The 22,099-nt window shown below is 39.4% G+C and overlaps 1 protein-coding gene across 4 annotated transcripts in view; it reads right to left on the bottom strand.

The window, feature by feature from the left end:
* The window catches only part of FNDC3A (fibronectin type III domain containing 3A), a 116,634-nt gene that overhangs the window by 55,472 nt on the left and 39,063 nt on the right, over positions 1 to 22,099 (bottom strand). For 3 of the 4 annotated variants that reach the window (XM_035323023.1, XM_035323017.1, XM_035323024.1), the window contains one exon: positions 21,114 to 21,189. The exons of the other annotated variant lie outside the window; for it this stretch is intronic. In XM_035323023.1, the coding sequence (XP_035178914.1) occupies positions 21,114 to 21,189 (76 nt within the window). The remainder of the gene's footprint in view (positions 1 to 21,113; positions 21,190 to 22,099) is intronic. 4 annotated transcript variants of the gene reach the window in all.

Below are 22,099 nucleotides of genomic sequence, written 5' to 3'. Positions count from 1 at the left end.
TCGGCGGCGGCGGGCGGGGCGGCTCGGCACGGCTCGGCACGGCTCAGGTGCGCCGCGGCCTGCTGCCGCTGAGGGAAGCGCCGGCCGTTTTTCCCCTCGCCTCGTGGTTTTACTTCAGAGCTTTAGCCGTCGTTGGGCCTTCCCCTTTCACCTTAATGAGCACCGTTAAGTGGAAAGGGGTCGTTACTTGGGCCAAATCCTTCTGTAGGATTTACCTGTGGCTGAACTGCCACCTCGGGAAGGGAGGCGCGCAAAGGGAGCGGGCCGCAAACAACTACTTTTTCCTCAGAAAGCTGCAGCTTTCTGATACCGATTTGTGCTTTGATACTGATCTGTGCGGATACTGCAGCTCCCGAAGGCTGCTATACTTAGCACGAGCCTAATGCGAGCGGCGATGAATCACTGCTATCCCCAGGAGGAAATAGCATTCAGGATTTACTGCGGCACATTAGGTTAACTGTGTCTCTATAACCGAACACCCACACTTTGACATCACGCAGGCGATGATATGCATCACTGACGCAAGCGCTGACAGGATCAAATACAAAGGCCACAGCAGCTGAAACAATACAGCGCGCGGCTGACGTAGCAGCGCGCCCGGCCAGCGCTGACACGCTGCAGTAAATCAATAGTCCCAGATGCCACAAATAGTTGCACCACTCTTGCTCTTACATAATGGCCAAGACTTCAAAGTTTTATTTTGGGCTCCCAGCAGCTAGTTAATTACAACAAAACGGTTATCAACAACAAACGAGTGGTCTCCGTTTGCCTTGGGAGCTCTGCTGGGAAAATAGTTCCAGATTGGTACACTTCAGGTTAACGGGCACTAAAAAGTGTCACAAGGAATCAGGAGCTTTGATTTTTCTAGGTGCAGTGCATTCAAACAAGTAATAAAAGAGAAAAACAAACACAGAACTTACTGCTAGGCCTGGGCTGGGGAAGAGGCACACGAAGGAACCGGGAGCACCACAAGGACAGGGGCAGTCAGAAGACTTGAGTTTTCAGTGCTGTCAATTTAACACATTCCTTATGCTCTAAATTCATCCTGACAAAACAGTCCCTTCCCCCATCCATCTGTCTACTTTTGTCATCAAGGCTGGGGAACAGCCGCTGACAAAGCGGGAACAGCGATTTAAATATATTAATTGGCTACTAAAATCTATCAGTAGGCTGGAAAACGCATGGAAAAACAAGGTAAAATGTTCATGTAATTTTGTTCTAAAGCAGGGGGAAAAACATCAGTTTCATTCATGCAGACTTTGGAATAATAGATAAGAGCTGACAGCCATAAAGCCTAACTACAATATTTCGACAGATTCCATCCTAATGAGATCCTGATCTTTCCCATGAAACCATACATATGTATTCAGAAGAAAAGGACACAAAATCCCTTCTCACAGGCAAACGTGCGGAGATGACAGATTCCCATAGCACTTCATCATTAATACAGCTATCAGTTTTCTTTTATAATGGCCTCACATATATTCAAAGGACAAAGGTAACAATGGTTTCTGTGTTCAAATATTAAACGTACCTTCATTCCAGCTGTATCTAAACAATGACCACTGTGCAATTTTGTGATTAAAAAAAAAAAGATTGCAAACTCATGCCTTTGAATGTTGCAAACTTCTCATCAGGAACTTACACGTGGGAGCTGGCAGAAGGATGATTTTAGCCTTTCTAGATACTCCAATAATAGAAAGTTTTTATACATTCTTTGTGAAGCAATTGTGGAGCAATGCAATCAAACTCCACCCTACTTCTGTTTAAAGAGAAGTAACAATGAATCAAAGATGCTAATGTGGAAATACAATACAGATTTTTACTGCGCAGCCTAGATTATTAAATTGTTCAGCTTGCTTTGCTGTTTTAGGTTTAGACTAAGGGCAATTACTTAATAACTGTGGAAGAGCAATGTCAAAAAATTATGTTCTCTCTCCCTTGTAGTCTTCCAATTTAAATATCAGGTGAACCATAAGTCATTGCATTTCAAAGGGAGTCAAATGCAATATACCATCCTTAACACAAAGAACCTTTGATGAAAATGTTTTTTATTCTTAGCAGTAAGAATAATTTGCACTAACTGCACGGTGTATTTGCTCAGCTTTTTCTCAAAGAGAGTAATTTCCTAGCATTTATGCTGCTGAGCAATATTGATCTGCAACTTCTTCAGACTAATATTTAATATCTCTACATAATGCTTAGTCATTTTCGATTTGATTCATGTGACTCAGGATAAACCACAGTTTAATCATCTAACAGTTGTTACCACTAGGATTTGTGCATTTTTAAGCATTTTTTAAGCTGTTTGTACTGCAGACCTGTAAGCAACAACAAAAAAATAATACAAGTTAAGCACTACTATTGATAACAGGTTGTAGCTAAGAGGGGAACAGCACAAGTGAGTCTCAACAGCCAGCAGGTGCTGGCTTGCAGACAGCAGCTTCTAGAAAAGAGCACTTTGGTTCGCAGAAGAGATATTGTGGAAGGCACAGGCATTAACTTCAACTTCTTTTCCTCTCAGGCTGGTTGTGCCAAAAATTAAATTAGGTAGTATAATTACTTGTAAAGGCCTTTCTGGCACCATTATATTCAAGTTATTACACTAATGGGTTATTTTTTCTGTACATACTTACCTGGCTACGCTGATTTCAAACTAGAGGGCAAAATTATCTGGCATATTCTGCTGTTTCAGCATGGGCACTCACAGAAGCCCCTTCTCCTTTGCATGAAGTTCTTAATATTCCCACCCCCAAGTTACATGTGTGTATGTGTGCATACCATGTGTGTGTATACATCTATACAAACACGTATCTGCATATAGGTAGTGACTAAGAAAATCATCAGCATACGTACAAATGCTGAACCAATTTTACCAGATTCTAGAGTAGAGTATTTCAAAACCATGGATGAAAATATACAAAAGCATCTGCAGATATAATCAAATTCTGCTTGTGCAACCCGTGATAATTAGAATGACAGAAATGTAAGCAAGAAATCGACACCAGTAAAGGTTGCCAAAAGAATATTCAGTGCCCAGCTCAAACTTTTCTATCCAAGAGAGACAACTCTAAGGACATACCTTTGGAGTCTCTGGAATCTACTAACAATGTGCACTTTCATTTGAGAACCTCTGAATTGTTAGGCTTCAATGAAATTACTAGACGAACACAGTGCATATTCAGGTGTTCTATTTAAAACAAAAACCAGCAGAACAAAAACTGTGATGATAACACAATTCTAACATCTGAAATTCTTCTAGTATCAGAAATAAATACCACACGCACCTTTCTGTAAAGGGACCCCTCTGGGAGTGTTCATTCCTAACTGAAACAGACTAAAACTAAGTTAGCAGGACATGAGATATCTCAGCTTCCCATCAGGGCCAAGAGAGAATCCAGTAATCCATTATTCTGCATAATTTAGCAGAAAGAGGGAAAACTAGGGAAAGCTAGAATGACATTGGCTTCACAGCTACAGTTTTTACCAAAGGTAAGAAGTTAATGGTAACTATTCTGATTTGAAAAACAGAACGAAACAACAGCTCTGTCCCACTGAAATATTGCTCTTGAATGTAAATCTTGCTGTTTGAGTTTGCTGCTCTGGTCAGATGAAAAGGTCTTCTGTAAAACAATGCAAAAAAACTGTAAATTGAGTTCAGTCCTACAAAGACTTCTTTTCTCCTCACACTCACCACATACAATTATTTTTATGCCTAAATCAGAGGTGCTTACTTGACTCCACCAACATAAAGACTCTACCAATAATCCAGTTCCAGAAGAAAACGTTCAGATACAGGCTTCTGAACTCTGAAATAAATTCTGAAATAACATTTTATTACATAGTTCTGTTTCAAACCATGAGGGAAGAAAACAGTCCCTGAAGCTGACAATTTGAAAAGAGACATTTGGTAATGCAAAGTCCTTCTGTCATGGTACAAACTGTAGGGAACAAGCCTCAAGCAGACAAATTGCGCAATAATGGCATATGACAAAAATGAGACATAAGACCGAGCTGAAAACATCTGATGTTACACACCTTACACTTTGCAACGTTTACAGCAAACATTTGGCTTCAGCAGGGTGATTCACTGGCTGCCTTGGAGGACAACTCTGTGCTTTTGCACATTTATCAGGGAGCCACCTCATAGCAAACGACACAAATCATTAAGCACAGACCGTGCGTCCCCAAGCAGATACTTGATTCAGCAGAGTCTATCAAGTTTTCTGAGAGGAGATTCCTACTGTCAGAAAAAAGGAAAAAGGTCTTCGTGCTCAGTTAGTCGGTGAGCTGATTTCTGTGCTGTGTGCTATCCCCCAGCTTGTTCCAGTCTGGGAGAATGCCAAGGACACCCGATCATGGAATAACCTGCCTTGCAAACACTGTCACCTCTGCTGAAGATGGGCCACTAGGAAACCAAAGTGCAGCACACTAAGCTCCTGTCCATGCTACGGGCACAGTGAAATCCTCTAATCAAGCTGCTAGATGGAAAGTACAAAGCCAGCCTTTGAAAGGAGAACAAGAACCCAGAACTTCACCCAAATGTACAGGAATCCCTATGGAATCCCCATTATATCAATCAAGAGAGGCAAACTGCTTTCCTAAGTAGTTTTCCTCAAGAACCCTTTTTTTGGTGTGTGTTTGGGGGTGAGGGGGGTGTGAAGATGCCCATTTCCAAAAGAAGACATGGAGAGAAGCCTAAACTCAGGACATTCCATAGCCTAATGGCCAGGGAACTCCGCTGGAATGGGGAGCTACAGGTTCAGGTTCTGCTGAACTCTGTAGGGCTAAAAACCTCGTATCTCTATTCTGGGTGAATGTTTTAACCAATTTCGTGCTCATATAGTTTGCATTTTGGGATAAACCAAAATATAGTGGATACTTTGGGATACAGCTTGAGTAAACAAATAACCTATCTTGCCTTTTGGAGAGAGGCAACCTTTACGTACTGTCTGTATATTGTCTCTGCTCCAGCAGGTCTTTGATAGCTGGTTTCTGCCTGTCCCCCTGCAGCCTCATGTTTTGTATAATTACAAGGTCATAGGGAATTCCGTGGTCAAAACAGAAGCAACGGACTCCGTGTGCTTGCTAGGATTAGGCTGTGATTCAGTGAGTGACCTGTGTTGCACTGGGACTTCTGCAGTGAAAAACTTCTGAAGTTAACACTAATATAGAACCCAAACACCCTGAACAGACCACGTTATGATGACAGTCCACTATGCATGCATACTTTTGTCCATCTCTTCAACAATAAAACAAACAAACCTATGAATGCAGATACAACAGGGGATGCTCTGAAAAGAGTGGAAATAAGTGACTCAAAAACTACAGATCTTGCAAATTCTTTATAACATAGTAGCTGGCATAGTAAGTACTTAAACATTCAGATTAAGACTTCTGATTTTGCTAATGACTTAAGGTCAACAGGCAAGAATTTCCATGTTCAAAAGGCTTTGCAGAAATTCGGTCCCAAATCCCCCCCACTGCAAATCTTACATTTTACTGTTGATAGTGACAATAAAGTGTTTATAGGGTCTGGTATAGTTAATAAAAATAATCACAGGCTAACTAATGAAGTCATTTTTATCTTTTAAACTTGTTTTCACATTTGAAATCTACAATTTTTTTTAATGTCTTACGTGACAAAGGCCCCTTCACTCTGCACAATGAACTCCACAGATCCCTTCAACAAGGAATTATTTTCTCCGTATCTCAAACGAGTTACCAGACAGGGAAAGCATGTAACCACAAACATTAAGAGTGTCCATGACAAAGGTTGTTGTTGATAGAAAGCTTTCATCAAGGTTAATAAATATGTATTATCAGAAAGAAAACATCTGCTAGAGCAGTAAGCAGGGACCAGACAAAGATAAGCTTATGCTGTTGCAGTGTTCTCTTCAAACTCAATTTGCTCTGTAACCAAATACGTTTTAGAAAGTAAAATACCTACTGCTTTGGCAGCCAAACTGAACTCAGAGCCAGAAGGAACTATGCAGGGAATCTACTTACCTGTGCCAAACAAGAGGTAAGGGATGAAGCAACTAAGTTGGCTCAGACACATCAAAAATTGTCATTCCAAGCCAGATGAAAGGGAAAAAGGACACACTCGTACAGGGGAACTCCTGACCAAATGTTATGTATGGATCAATATATCCCTCTTCTAAGGAGAGGAGACAAGAAAATTGCTTAATAGCTGGAAAGTAAACGTGTCCTTTGTGCCAAAACCTTTTTATTGCTTCCCTACCATCTGGGTGTAGGTCTACTTTTTCTGTTGCTGGACATCAGGGCTAAAGGACTGAAAAAGACTTCATGAATCAAGTCCATTCACCTGCAATTGCAGCTTCATTCCTCTTCCCTATTATCATGCATCAGGATCCATCACAGATGGACTGTACATAAAAGCATCAAGATCAATCTTATAAAAAGTCATTTTTTCACCCATATGTCTCCCACTGGGGTACTATTCTAGAGCACCACTCTCCTATGTAGCCAGGAGGTTTCTTGTAATTAGATAAAATGTATTCATAGCCATTTGACATCCACTTGTCTCTCAATAAGCTCTAGCATTAATTTTATTATTTTTTAAAACCCTCCTGTTTACCTATCTGTTCCTAAGAAAACTCATTTTTAGCCCAACAAGCCAAGCTCTTCCAGTGTCCTTTCACAAAACAGACTCCTCATTCTTATGAATACCTTAATACTTCTTTTCTACAACAGCTGGAATCAGTTTCATTTCATCTTTTGTAAACATGAATGATCAAAATACAGTTAAGGTCTCAGCAGAATCCTGTAAAATCCAACTAAACATCCCAAGCTGTCCTAGCAATGTCTGCTCTGATGCATTTTATGATCACAGTAACCTTTACAGATACATTACACTGGAGATAATACTTATCTTGTGAGCCAAATAGCTTGCCTGCTTCCTCCTCCTACTCACAAAGTTGCAAATGATGAGATCCCCGTTTATAATTTATTAATCTTATGCAAGACCTTATACTGTATATAACTGCATTTCATCCAGTTGAGGGGTACCATTCAAACAACACTCCTTTAAACAGTTAATGCTTATTCTTGATCTTTTACCACTTCTGGAATATAGATTCCCTAGGTCACTGGAGTTCCCTGGTTCATCAGCTTAGCTGAAACACCAAGTATTTCTGGAATTATCTTGATAGCTGAAAGATACCTGAGTGCCTTAGTTACTGAGTGGTTAAGAAGGGATAGATTTATATTCTAGGCTAGCTGTGCATCACGCCTCAGCATTTGATCCTTTCCTATTTCTTCCACGGTTTAGAACCTTACAAAAAAACACGACATGACTAAGGTTATATTGAATCTGCTGAAGCTCTTTACAGCTACAGGTCAAAACCATTCTGTATGGTGCTTTGAATTTTGCTCTATGGATATAGGAAACACAGAGGTATCTGGTCTCAAGTCTGTCATTCTTCACACCCATGTTTTCTAGTCCTTTTATTTGCTTTATACTGGCCTTCACATCCCCAAAAGCCACGTCCTGTGTAGACACAGCCTTACCTAGCCGAGCATTCAGCCTCTTTTTCCATGTGGCATCTTCCCAGGCACTTCAGACCTTCGTGTAGTTCTGTGAAGCTGTACAGAAATGTTTACCTGCCAATCTGCTACTTGTCCACACACAGCAGCACAACACCACCATACAACAGGAAGATCCAGAAACCTGCATTTATATGCTCCTGAGAAAACCCAGAACCCAACACCCTTCCACTTATGCTGTCACCAAGATGAGATTAGATTCTTTCCCATAAGAAATAAATAACAGATCTGCTTAGATAAGAGGCTGAGGCTCAGTAACTGAAAAACAACGATAGCATATTGAAACTTTATGAATATAATGCACACTTGGAAAGCTATTATGGCCAAATCGGTGCTCTGGAAGGTATTTTCAATGTTAAAAAATGAACTGGGGAAAAAAAAAACTACAGATAAAGCTGCGTGGGTATATGAGTAAGATTCCTGGTCTAGTATGTGTCATATATTCTGCTTGAAAGGAACACAAAAAAACTTGAGAGTGTATAAAGCTATAACTAAAAGATTGGGTATTTCCAAGGTACCTTTTCTTCCTTTTATATGCAATATTTTTATTAAGAATTGGAAAGGGGCAGCAAACATAAAAACACACCTTTAGCAAATATGCTATTGAAAAGGCTACATATATATAATGTCAGATTTACAGCTTGTGTAGAAAAGCACTGTTCTAACGCACAAAGGCTAGCAGTCCATAGTAAAAAGCAATCAAACCATCAATCTCAAAACCTCAGTGCTTACAAGTACTGTTGTATCTGTATCTATTTGCAGTACAAATATGGGAGTGGAAGTTAAGCTCACACTAGGCTGTCTTCTGCACCTTTGTTCAGCGTTTGTTAACAGCTGATGAGTTAGACGACTTTTCAGTTTTAACTGAGCTTAAATGATCGATAAGATTAAACTTCTTTTATCTAACAAAACGGTTCCGTGCTTGATCGCAAAACAGGAAATAATAAATGGAAAGTTTAAGAAAAAGTAAGAATAAATGCCAACTGAAGTATCTTTATTTTCTAAATCCACAGGTTACTTAGGAGCTTTACTGAGATGTCTCTTCACTGCAAAAACATAAAGCTCAGCTCTGTCAAAAGGGCTGAGGATGTAACACAGTAGAGCACTTAGCTTTAAGACAGTCTCTTGAAAGACAGCATTTAGCACAACTTCTGAGAAAACAGAGTAAAAGCAAAAGGCTGACAACTCTGTAGACTCATCTCTTTCTCCTTCCCTCTGTTGTTGTCTCCAACTTTAATTCTGATTCTGAGAAGAAAGGAACGCAGTATCAATAAGGTACAGCTCCTTGACCTAACAGTTCTTTCCCTAGTTTGGCATTTTCTCGCAGCCCATGGTCCTGTTGTGGTTTTTATTCAGCACAGTCCTTCCACTTCATGTGACCTGTCTGTATTTCATAAGATTTTTCTACAATCGTTGCGATGCATTGTTATGAGATGGTCATGATGACAACCTTCATTATCTCATTCACGGTAACTTATTTGTATCTTATTGAAACTACAACTCCATATTAAATCCTTCTATGGATCATCTATGAAGAAATAATACAACCTATAGGTTTGGCAATTTTATTTCTTATTCTGGCTCTCTTCCCCCAGCCTCTATTTCCTTATTTTGGAGGCACAAGCAGACAGAATCCTCTTGCAGGCAGAAAAGCTGCTATACCTGAATACTCTCCATTTATGTACTTCTGAAATATTTACATCTAGCAGTACTTCCTTGACCTGAAAGATCTGGAGGAAACATAGTAATAAAAATCTTGTTAAGAAGTACAGGCTGGCCTGCTTAGGTAGGATCTACTTTTTTTTTTTTTTTTCTTTTTTAAAGAGGGTGGGGAACAGATGAAATACAACTTTCACACGTCATTGCAACTGAGATATAACATCAGTTTTCGACAGCAGCAGAATCTGCTAACTATCACTATGTAATAACTAAAAGCTTTCCAAAGGCCATAGGAAATTTGAAAACGGGGTTTTGTATCACTGAAGGGTGCAATATAATTCATAAGCCACCTTTTCTCAACAAAATATAAGGATGTTCTTTCCTCTGCTGCTTAAGGTACATCCATCCCACCTATGAATAAAACAGCCAAGATTATCTACGGGAAATACAATATACACAGCACGAAGATGGGCCGTATGTCCAGCACCAAAGGGAAAGCAGGAGTAAAACAGCTGGAGAAAAGGCTACTGGGAAAACAAATTGAGAACAGGCACAGAAAGTAAACCATACGCTCACAGAAGAGTTGATTAATCAAAAAGGAAAGGGGGTGTAATCAGTCACTCCAGTAGCTCGAACATCATTAACTTGAGAAACTTCTGTAAGTTACTGGGTGCTGTACAGTCACTTGAAAAAAGCTGAGGCTATTCGGATGGTGTGTCCTAGAGCACCTGCTCCAGAAAACTGCATTTTTTCAAGTTGCAGTGTGACAAAGGCCTTTTCTTTGAAAAACAAAACAAAACAAAACAAAGAAACAAACAGCAGCACTTTGGATAGCTATATTTACTACCAGGGAATTTGGCCTTTCAAACTTTATTTGAAGACCCATGTAATTACACTGTTTCTTAATGGCTTTAAGTGGCTGAATAGACACACTTGTAATTGGTCTTTAATTCATGTTACACAGTAGCTATTTATATTTGTGCACAGCTAGCCTATGGGCTTGTAATGGCCTTGTTACCTTCCTCCCTTTCTTCCTTCCCCTCATTTGGATAATAAACTGCTTTAGATGTAGAACAGATTGCTGCATGAATGTCTACAAAAGGGAGAAAGCAAAGGGAAGCTGTATCACCAGGATTTCCATGAAGTTCAAACGTGTCACGATCATGTAAGCCATGCAAGCTGACAAAACAACAGTCAAAAAAGACTGCAACTATCATAATCTACTATTAATAACGCATGCACAGCCCTATCTTTTGGGCCATGTGCTGCTGATTCATCCATTAGTGGAAAAAAAAAGGCAAAACTATGAACAGAATAGTAATAATAATAAAATCCTTGGATGCAAAGTTGCAACATTCAGTTACTGCCTTGGTACTCTCTCTACAGAACACCTTCTAGCATCAAAGGAGAAAGAGAAAGCATAGAGGCAGGGCAATGTTAGGCCTTGCAAGATGCTGGCAACTTGCAGGAATTAGCAGGAGCCTGCTCGGCCTTGAGGAGGTCTGGAAAAATACCAGCTGGGAGAGCAGCTCCCCAGGCCTGGAGATGTTGCTTTCCTTCGCAGCCTGCCACCCTTCACAGCTACCGTGTGCCCGACCAGGAGATAAGGCAGCCGAGACTACTCTTTGGAGTACAAATAGAACAACAGTAAATCAGACTTAATTGGAAGCTATTTCTTAGTTAACTTGCGGCCTTTGATAGAAGCCTGAACGCTTTCACAGCTGCAGCTATACTTCAAGGATGTAGCAAGACAGCTTGGATCTCAAAGGGTGGAACTATAAAGAAACACCCTGGGGTCTCATCTAACAATTTGTAGCATTTCAAACAGATGAAACACCAGGCTGTATTCCTACTGTACATATGGTTAAAGAAGATCTAAAAAACACAGTGCTTAGGCACAAAGTTGTAGCCTTTTCATTTTTACAGAACCCAGTAAAAAGACAGTTTAAATACACTGTTTCTTAGCTTCTATAAAGCACAAATTGTTTTTAAAGAATTAATCAGATAAGGAAATTAAGTAATGCTTTTCTATTTGGGGACAGTGTCTGATTCACCAGAGTGCTGCACTGCCATCATGAGGGACATCAACAGGCTGGAGAAATGGGCTGACAGGAACCTGCTGAAGGGCAGAGAGCCCTGTGCCTGGGAAGGAGCAACCCCAGGCACCAGGACAGGCTGGGGGCATCCACCTGGGAAGCAGCTCTGCAGCAACGGACCTAGGGGTCCTGGTGGACACCAAGCTCAATGTGAGCCAGCAACAGGCCCTTGCTACTAATGAGGCTGATGGTATTCTGGGTTACATTAGGAAAAGCATCACCAGCAGGTCGAGGGAGGTGATCCTTCCCCTCTGCTCAACACTGGTGAGGCCACACCTGGAGTGCTGGGTCCACTTCTGGCCCCCCCCCCCCCCCAAATCAGGACACATGGACACAGTGGAGAGAGCCCAGCAGAGGGCCACCCAGATGAGGAAGGGCCTGGAGCACCTCTCCTGTGAGCAGAGGCTGGGAGAGCTGGGACTGCCCAGCCTGGAGAAGAGGAGGCTCAGGGGGATCTCACCCAGGGCTGTGAATCCCCACGGGGAGGGGGCAAAGAGGCCGCAGCCAGGCTCTGTTCAGGGTGCCCAGCACCAGGCCAGGGTCAGTGGGCACCAAGGGGCAGGCAGGAGGCTCCCTCTGAGCACCAGGCAGCACTGCTGTGCTGGGCGGGCGGCTGAGCACTGGCCCAGGCTGCCCAGAGAGGCTGTGGGGTCTCCTCCTGGGAGAGCGGCACAAGGCGCCTGGACGGGGCCCTGGGCACCCTGCACTGGGGGCCCTGCTGGAGCAGGGCTTGGGGCAGATGACTTACAAAAGCCCCTCTCCAGCTACATCTATTCTGACATGCTGTGATAAAGGAAAAAAAGAAAAAAAAGCTATTTTCATGAAATATTATTTTATTCAACAAGATTTCATTCAGTTAAGATTAACTTTTTGCCTGTATCTCTGATTTAGTTCAAACAGCTAATCAACCTTCTTCTTATGTTAGAAACTAAGAAGAGATTCTTTATCGATTTACCCCTCCTTTTGTTTCACGAAGCAAGAAGTACAAGGCTACTTCTTTCTTTCCCATCAGCAGAACAGTCAGAGAAGAAATCTGATGACCTGATTACAATGCCAGGGGACTTAATCTTCTCAGACACAGACCCATCAAGCTTAACATCCTTTGCACAGGACTCATCTAAATGGTTCCAGACTCAGACTGCCCACGCTAGCAGCTGAATCTCAGCAGCATGAGTTAATGATTTACAAGCTTATGGGCAAGACATTGCTGACTGCAGTCACGGGAACTGACTTTTAGGTGCATTCTCCAGTTGCAACCAAAGGCCTCAACTCCATCCCAACAAGTACCTCCACTTAAGATGTGAGATGTTAAATGCTCCTGGAAATGGATGAGTTTGAACAACTGAAAGGAAAAAGTTCAGGGCAAAGACATTCATTGTGGATACAACTTTGAAACAACGCACTCAGATGAGATGTTTTCAGGATGTAGCCTGCCTTTTTTCAGTTTCTAACAGCCAGGCTTTAGCTCCAGAATGGAGACATGCCCTTTAAGTATCTGGAACTGTCTGTCTGCATGCAAGTTAGGACCTTACACTCCTATTATAGCAAGTGGAGATCTACTTAGTACAGGCAGTGGAGCCTGGAGAGCTATTCAATTCAAACTGATGTCAGCTGAAAAGCACCGACTGCACTGTAGCTAGTGACTAAACCTTCACTGCTTATAATGGGAGCTTAGATCCAAGGCCACATATAGAAACACATTTAGACACCTAAAATTAGATGTCTTAAGAAAGCAGCTGAAGCACATATTTCCAACAAATGTCTCCAGAACCTTCCTATAGTCAGGCTGGGTCTAGTTGAAAGGAGGAAATAAAGGAGGAAATTGGGGAAGATGCAAGAAAAGTTTAATCAGAATATTTACGAAAACGAGATGGGAAGGACAAACAGACAGAACACATTATGATGAATATAGTAAATCACAAAACCCATTCACACTTCAAAATGTGTGAAAGACAATATAGAATAATGCCTAACAGAAGAACAAGAAAGTATCAAAGCATTGAAAAAACAAAGCATTAGAAGGCATTATGTGTTTTATCCGTATAAAGATTAGATCTATTTGAACAACATTTCAAATGGAAATCAATGATAGAAAAATTAAGTTTTCCCTAAAACGCTGTGCAACAAATACAATTAAACATCTGAGTTAATGCTTTCCCATTTTAACCTGATTTTTCAATTTCCTACTGCAGAAGGTGATAAAAAGTCTGATTTGCTTTTGATCAAACTTTTGCCAAGTTTAGTTTACTCAGGGAATGGCATGCTTTAGAAATCTTGTATTTATAAACCTCATGAAACGGGCACAACAGTAATGCTAGCTGCTCTGGTGGAAAAGCAGCATCGTCAAGTAAGCTTTTCCAGCAACTGCTTCTTGAAGTATCCCTGACTGCCTCTTTAAGAGCTGGGGGAGTCTGGGGCCACCAAGTCCTGTTCGCTTATCAGCCTTAGTGGAAGAGAAGGTCAGGCAGTTCCCAGAGAAGGGAGAGCGTGCCCTGTTTCAAGGTTAATTCTTGGGGCCGCTCTTAGAGCCGATCGAAATAACAGACTTTCAAATTGCTATGGCTTATTCTGACCTTGTTTTACACTTCTTTGCCAGTTTTGCTGTGTTAAACTGAATTTTGAGAGATGGTCCTCTCTCAGTTTTGCCCTATTGCTAAAGAGGACTATGGAATCAAGTAGACACCTAATCTAGTTTTAATTCATCATAGTACCAGTAAGAGAAAAGCTACAACAGCATGGTTTTAGGGCAAATTTTCCCTGCCAATGATACTCAAACTAAGAAAAAGATTTCTCTTAATGTGCCAAAGCCAGTACTTGAGCATACTACAGGCACTAGAGCAAAGATGTGAATTCATCTTTGTTTCTTTACTTTATCAGACGGGGATTTCCCATATCTCTATCCAACCTCCATGCTAATCTACCTTTACCAGGCAGAAGAGTGCATCTGTTCCTCAAAATTTGCAAGGGCATTCATGCACTCTGATTATCACTCTAAGCTATAAAAAGGCCAGTTCCCCACTTATTTTGGAATATAAGAAGGGCAGCTCCCTACTTTTATTGTGGCATGAGATAGCTCAAAATCGAGGAACTACAACAATGCTTCGTGCTTCTTTACTGAAAGGGTTGTTAGGCACTGGAATGGGCTGCCCAGGGCAGTGGTTGAGTCACCATCCCTGGAGACATTTAAAAGGTGTTTAGATGTAGAGCTTAGTGACATGGATTAGTGGAGGACTTGTTAGCATTAAGTCATAGGTTGGACCAGGTGATCTTGGAGGTCTCTTCCAACCTAAATGATTCTGTGATTCTATGGTCATTTTCTTTCCTTAGCATCTTCTTATAACACAGAAGAGCATCAAATCTCCTCTGCAGTCTATACTTGTGCACGACTGACTGGTACCAATGTTATTTTTAGTTTGACTGTAGGCACTGAAAATGCAATTACCTATACACATTTTAGAAACTGTTTCATATTTAAGGCCATTTCCAAACAAAGATACTTTAAATTTAAGCTACTCCTAGACTCAGCTTTGAAAGTCCTCAGTGAAGAGTTAGATGGCTTTAAGTCATTGTAGCTTACTGTGACCTCATACTTTCAGTTGACTTGTTTTAGCTTTTTTTCAGTGCTTTTATAAAGCCCTCTATATATTTGCGACCGAGATTAACATGTACAAGATGATGTCAATCTAAGTATCCGTATCCATTTTCAGCCTTGCATATCATGTTTAGTCTTCTAACAGCACTCACATAGAAACAATGGACAGGAATCAACTTGAGATGATTTACCATTTAGGGTTTTTTGTTTTGTTGAAAATAATTGATGTATATAACCTTGTATCTGTAGCCTTCAGAAGGCTACAATGTACAAAAGCAGTAACACATCTTTGAAGAGGAAAAACACAGCAAATATAGTTACCTGTGTCATCATGTAATATCCCAGTACCAAGAAAGGAGTACTAGGTAAATGGAAACTGATGAAAAATTTCTTTCCTCTTGGGCTACAGAAAGGAGGTATCACACAGAGCAGATTCCCTGAGTGGCTCCAGTAACTATTCTTAATGGGAGCAGAAACATTGAGCACTAAAAACCAAGAAATGCTCGTATGGGTTCACTTTTACGGGGTCACCCAGGCTCACAAGTTATCTAGAATACTTGAGATGCTCAAGAAGAGAATTCTTAATAGTTTTTGCTGGTTTGCTCTGTTAATACAGATCTATGGATTTAAGTAAATATTGTCTTACTCCTCAATTTCGTCCACTGCTAAGGCTGACATTGAGTGATTTAACAAACAAGATACAATATGTGTATTAAGTGGTATCACCCTTAAAGACAACATGGGGTTACCTGGCACTACTGCAGTGCCAGGTAACCTCATGCATTCTCAGATCACCACAGAATGACAGCATGTACTTCCTCCAACCCACACGGTGGGTTCAGGGTTTAGTAATAAGCTCTGTCTTCTTGTGAAAGCAGCAACTTCCAATGACCACAGTCAACTAGGAAAGTCCCTTCTGATGGGTTTGTGACAACTTGTACAGAATTTATGACCAGCTCAACATTGGTGTTTAAACACCTCAAATAATAAATTACTCTTACATAAAACTCAACACCAAAGCACCGGGCGTTATGAGAACAAAATAAGTCTATTTTTTGTTGTTGTTGTTCAAATGTACTTAGGCAGGAGTTGCATTTATTTTTAAACGTTCACCTTGGATGCTTTAATGCTATCCAAAAACAACCAAAACCACATATGAGACCTGGCAGCAGGTAACAACTTATGTAGTATTCTGGATAATGGGCAGGTGTGCTCTTCCAAAGCTGAAAATAAATTTTAGAATGAAATAGAGTTTGTGTTTCACTACTGTAATCTTAGAACTGATATGATCTTCCTCTTTCCATATTGTCTTAGTTCAAAACACTTTTAACAAGCATTTTATTCTTTAAAGGGGAAAAAAAAAAGGTTAAGATTGCTTAACTTCAATCCCAGAGACCAACCTTAAAACTGATACTTCATTTCAAAACATGAAGTATTTATGACTCACTCTAATTTACATACATTTTCTTATTTTATTATGAAAATGCCGATTTTCCTTTGCAGAGACATATATAACATGGTCTCTCATTATGTCAAGTAACATTTAATAGCCCTTAGCTGCAACTTGGGACTGTTATAAAATGTGCTCAAGATGAGTCATCTTCATTCATTTATTCTGCAATAGGAAGAATTCATGAATGAATGATCTGCAGTAATTCACTTCTACAAAGACAGCCCATTCATTTATTTCAAACCTGGCTTTCTGAATCACTGCAATGTAGCTGATTATTTCACTTTAACAGAAGAAAAAAATTTGCTTAAGGAAAGTTTCCACAGAAGTCTGAACGTTTCCAGTACGTGAGAACAGTTTCACAGATCGAAAAGAGCTCTTCTGAAAATAAGCACTTTGGTCTAACATATGGATACACAGGCAGATATCCTCCTGTCTGTCTAGCAAGAAAATAGCACTGTCTTTAGAAAGCAAGCCTGACAAATGGTTTAAATTGAAGTTCTGTTAAAAGAGTGGGCAGAAGTCATTGCTATCAGACAAACCACTAGGCAGCCAAATAGTATTTTATAAAATCACAAGTTGGCCCTTGGTACAAAGAAATGCTCATTTAGAGTTGTAATTAAGTCAAAATATACGCAACAGAAAAGCAACTAAGACCTAGGCTGTCAACTATAGAAATACAAAATAAGCACGCATGCGATTTTATAAAAACATGCATGCAATACATCAAGAAAAGATACACTGTTATCAAAACTCTGTCAAAGTAAAGGAATGAGATTAACCAAGGAGGAAAGGTCCCTCAGCAACCACTGCTCTTTTGTCAAACCTACAGATTTTAAACTAGGAAATAAGATGTCCTTTTCATCCCATCTTAACCGCCATGGAAGAGGCACATGCTAATGCCACTTCTCAGCTACGGTTCCAAAACATTCAAGGCTTTATAGATCACCTGTGAGTTATACCTGCAAGCAGCCAGCAAGTCAGTACAGAGACCTGAGTATAAATGTACTATTTTCTTCAGAAGCTTAGCCCTCAGAAAAAGCACGGTGTGCTCCTCTATTAATTGGTACTTTAAGTTTTCATTACTTCATTGATTCAAGGAAGCTCTAAATACTCACTTTATTCACGCTTATTCACACCTCTCCTTTCTCCTGGAAAGACAATGACTCTTGCTCTTTTCAGGCTGAGTACTTCTACCCTATGTACAGAGCATCCAAAGTAAGGCTAGTACTCTAGAAATAAAAGAACTATGACAGGAGCAGCACAAAGACTGATGGATGGAGCACCTCAGTTTTTCTAACAGAGATATGGTGCAAGAAATACATAAAATGGTTAGATTTACAAACAATCCACACTAGCTTCAGCAGATATTGCAATCTCAAAGTGAAATGACCAGCAATAAAGCACAAGGGACAGAGATATAGAACCACTGGAGGAACTGTGACTTACCAAGTCACCCACATTACTGCATCTGGGGATCTGTATTTGTACTGGGGATCCATCCAGAAGCAGCTCACTTCTCAACCTCCTTTCTTATGTTTTTGTGCTATACTTACATAATCTCAGTCTAAGCATATTGTGATGCAAATTGCCTTCACAGAACCTGAAACTGTTACCATTTCAATCTTTGCTCAATGCATAACATGCCAAAGTCTTATTATTCTTTGTAATCTCACATTTTTTCTTCCTTTCCTTAGGTACTTTCATTAAGATTTTGCTTTACAAAGAACCTAACCACATATTTGTACAGTAACACTTTGCTAAATATAGTTTAGAATACAGACTTTGAGAAGTAGTACTTGAAAATTTTCCATTCCTTAAAAAAAAAGTTAATGTTCAACATTAATCCTTGTTATCTGTAGGATATCAAACATCCTATAAAATACCAAGTAAATGAAGCTCCTGAACCAGTTCATTCTAGAAAGCAAACAACACAAAATAAGGAGATTTGTTTGGTGGTCACTTACTATTCTACCACAAATAAATAAGTGCTGGAAATTACTCATGTAGCTTTGCAAGTATCATTTTGAAGGGGATAAGGGAATACTTTTAACAAAATATTAAGTGCATTTCAGGAAAAAAGCCCTACGCTTGTACTAATAATGGTTTTCTTCAGGGGGATTCTGAGCATGATACAAGACAACAACATTAATTACTTCAATATGCAATGTACTTATTATACGTAACCACAGTATTTCCATGAGCAGTGTGCTCTCTTTGCAAAGTAATATGCAGATACACATTTTTAATGTATGTAGTACAACATCTTTTTACATAGTACATCACAGAAAGAAGAAAATGTGCTCTTTGTTGAGACTGAAGTCAATACAGTCAGACAAGAGAATAAAGATGGGCAAAGACCGACAGGGAAACAAACTGGAAAACAGCATTATTTCACATTCTGATGACTAAATCAACTTGCTACTAATAGCTTCTCCACTGAATTTCAGACATCTTTGTTTCTCCATGCCTTTTTCTTAAATAAGCATTTCTGCATGTTTATAATGCTTCCCCAAATTGTGTTCATTATCTATTTCCAGAACTTTAACTTTGATTTGACCTAATAACTTAGTGCATACAGCGAAGAAAGTAAGAACAGGGAACTGATGTGAGGTTTCCTTCTTTAGAGTCAGCACAACAGTCCCTTGTAGCTGTAACCCATTTTGGGGACCGGGCATCCATTTTGCAGCAAAGTCAAGGGCAAACTATGTTTGAGAAGCTGTGTCAGAGGAAGAAGGACCATCAATACCAAATTATTCCCTACAGCATGCACTACATGAAATCATTCACTTTATAGAAATCTGCGCACAGAAGCTGTTGGGAAAGTAGGCATTCCTCCTTAGTTGCAATACATACCATGAAAAAGTACAGCATCACTTTCTAAAGGAGCTTCTTCTTTAAGCTGGAGACCCAACATGTTATAAATGTAAGAAAGATCTATTGACATAGCCCTCATGACATAGGAACATCTCAGAGTGGCAAGAACAGACCAGAAAAGCTATATTCATGTGAACAAGTCTAACTGATGCTGTTCTAAGATTAGGGAACGTAAAAACACAAAAAAACTCTAAGTTATGATCTCTGTTTTATTACCAACTATAAGCCATGTTTTCATGTGCTGGAAAGGAGAAGGACAAGGAGAATGCCCATATAATAAGTGGTTTGCAAAAGCTGCAGGACTTTTCAGTAAAGTTGTTAAAACCACATCTGAGTTTACTCTTAATGAGTACTAGGAACAATTGTCTATCTAATAAATTCTCACTCTCATATTTAAAGTGTGAATAAAAAAACAGTTGAATAAAAGCACAATAGCAAGCTGCCTATTTAGAAAGCATGAGGGACCAGGCAAAGATAAAAGCAGTATCATGAAAGGTTAGAACTCTATTTGTAAAGATATAATATCACTATTTTTGCAGTTCATCACACACACTTTCTACTTTCAAAATTACCATGCAAGGAAAATGTCAAATCCATTTTTTTCCTCACTAAGCCCATCTGATAAATCAAAATTAAACCCACAAAAATGCAAGGTATGCCACTCCTCAATATTGTGTGCAATAGAAGTTAAATACATTTTTTATCTTTTTTTTTTTCTTTTTTTAAATAAAACTTGAATTGCAGGACAAAATTACTATGTTCCTCATAGATATTGCAAAGCAGCTATTACAGATACATTTCATATAATGAAGTATAGAACAGTGAGCTGCAATACTGACTGACTTGTGGCTGAAATGAAGCAACAAGAATGTGCAACTAGCAGAGAGTTTAGAAAAAATGGCACTAATGAACATGTAAACCTTAAGAATTGTCAATGTAAACTTAATTACAGTTCAAGGCCTCCTTTTAATCAGTTCTCTTGTAGCCCAAGGATGTGCCTATGACACTGGAAATACACCTTTTGTCTCAGACTGAAAAGATGGGGAAAAGGAGCTGGAACTTCAGCTTTCCAGGACAGTGTCTGTTGGAGCTGAGCCAACGTTCAGGAAAAAAAAGGTAGGATTCATTGGCCCAGCAGGTAACAAGCAAAAGGAAAAAACAAGAAAGACAACAATCCACTATCTCAATCTGTGGATATTCTTTTATAACACAGTAAAATAGTATTCTAAACAAGAGCAATATCTGAGTCCTCTTTTCTTGCAGCTGCAGATGGGCTTACCTTGTGGCTATTTTCATTCAGAATAGAAAATAGCATCCAAACTGACCATTGCGTATGGGGACACTATGCTTAGATGAAGTGTTTGTATTTTGCAGCTGGATCTTGCTGGAACTCAGGAAGGACACCAGGTGATGTCCCTAGAGATCCCTAGGTGTCCTGGAAAACTAGCAATGGGATAACAGACAGCTACTGCTGGTGTGGGCAAAACAATGTCCATATGATAGCAACAATTGAAAATACAAACTGAAACCAAATTAACAACTGTAACTTTTGATTTGAGGTCTGTGAAATAAATCAGCTTACTCAAAAGTTGCTACAATTGTACTTGCCTGTTTGGTCTGCAGATTGTAAATGTCATGTTCCTGCCCTCTCTGTCCACCCCAACAACGGAATTTAATCTAATACAAAGTATGTTCCTTATAGTGCTGAAATGTAAATCCAATGATACCTAGGCATATAATCTTTTAGGTCTTTAAACAGGTTTTGAATTTAAAATTAATTTCTCTCAGTCTTTTACCTTCAACACCAGAAATTACCTTTTATTTATCCTGATGCAGAATCAGGAAATATTAAAAAAAATATCCATTTTACCTGTAATGCACTGAAACTGTCCATCTTCTCTTCTTATTGTAAATGCTTCCCCTGGATTAACTTGCACAAGAATAACCTTAAAAATAAAAGAGTGTTCACAACCATTACACAGGAATATGTTACAGAAATCTGGTATGTGCAAAAAAAAAAAAAAAAAAAAAGTTTTACTGGGAAAAACAACACATTTTTTTTTCCTGGTTGTTAAATACATTTTCCACTTCACATTGTCGCCTTCATCCCCACAGAAAAGTACAAGTACAGATATTTTTAAACATACTTTTCCAGAGAACCTAGGAGAGAATAAAAATTGTGTAAAACAGTACACCTATACAAATTTTATTTCCTGGACTGCTTGGTATAATTAAGATACTATTTCTACAGCTTAAATTACTCCAACAAATCACATTAACTTCAACATAAATCAAACCATTACATAAAGTTTAAGAGGAAGCCTAGAACTCAGTGTTTGTATTTTAAACATAACTGCTTGGCAAACAGTTTTCAACACAAGGGAAATATTGTGCAATTTCCTTCTTTTCATGATCCAAGCATGTTTGCACATTCACAAATTATAAAACATTATTAGAAGTAATAAGAAAGTGCACCAGATGCACAGCATGAAACAGTATGTATAGTTTAATCCACAGAAAGTTATTTATCCTAGTTGTCTTTTTGCGTTTGGTGTTTTTTCTTGTAGTTTTGTTGTTGTTTTGTTTTTAGACCAAGCAAAGTAGAATTGATAGGAAAGCACATCCAGCTGAAATTCTGCAACAAGTTGACAAAAACCAAAGCAGAAGCCCATTATTATTTTAGACTTCTGCATTCTCCTCTGAAACCTACCTTCCTGAAATGTTTGTAAGTATGAAGAACCCAGCTAAAATTATAAACAAAAGAAAATAAAGAAGAACAGGTGCATTTCATCATTTCCCTTCTGGGCACATCTTCAGTCTTGCACGTGCCTAAATACAGTAGGTGTCTCCCTCCTG

Source organism: Oxyura jamaicensis, chromosome 1 (assembly GCF_011077185.1).
Source record: "Oxyura jamaicensis isolate SHBP4307 breed ruddy duck chromosome 1, BPBGC_Ojam_1.0, whole genome shotgun sequence".
Lineage (NCBI taxonomy): Eukaryota > Metazoa > Chordata > Aves > Anseriformes > Anatidae > Oxyura > Oxyura jamaicensis.
The sequence above is the reverse complement of the archived record's forward strand: the minus strand, read 5'-3'. Positions and strand labels throughout refer to the sequence as shown.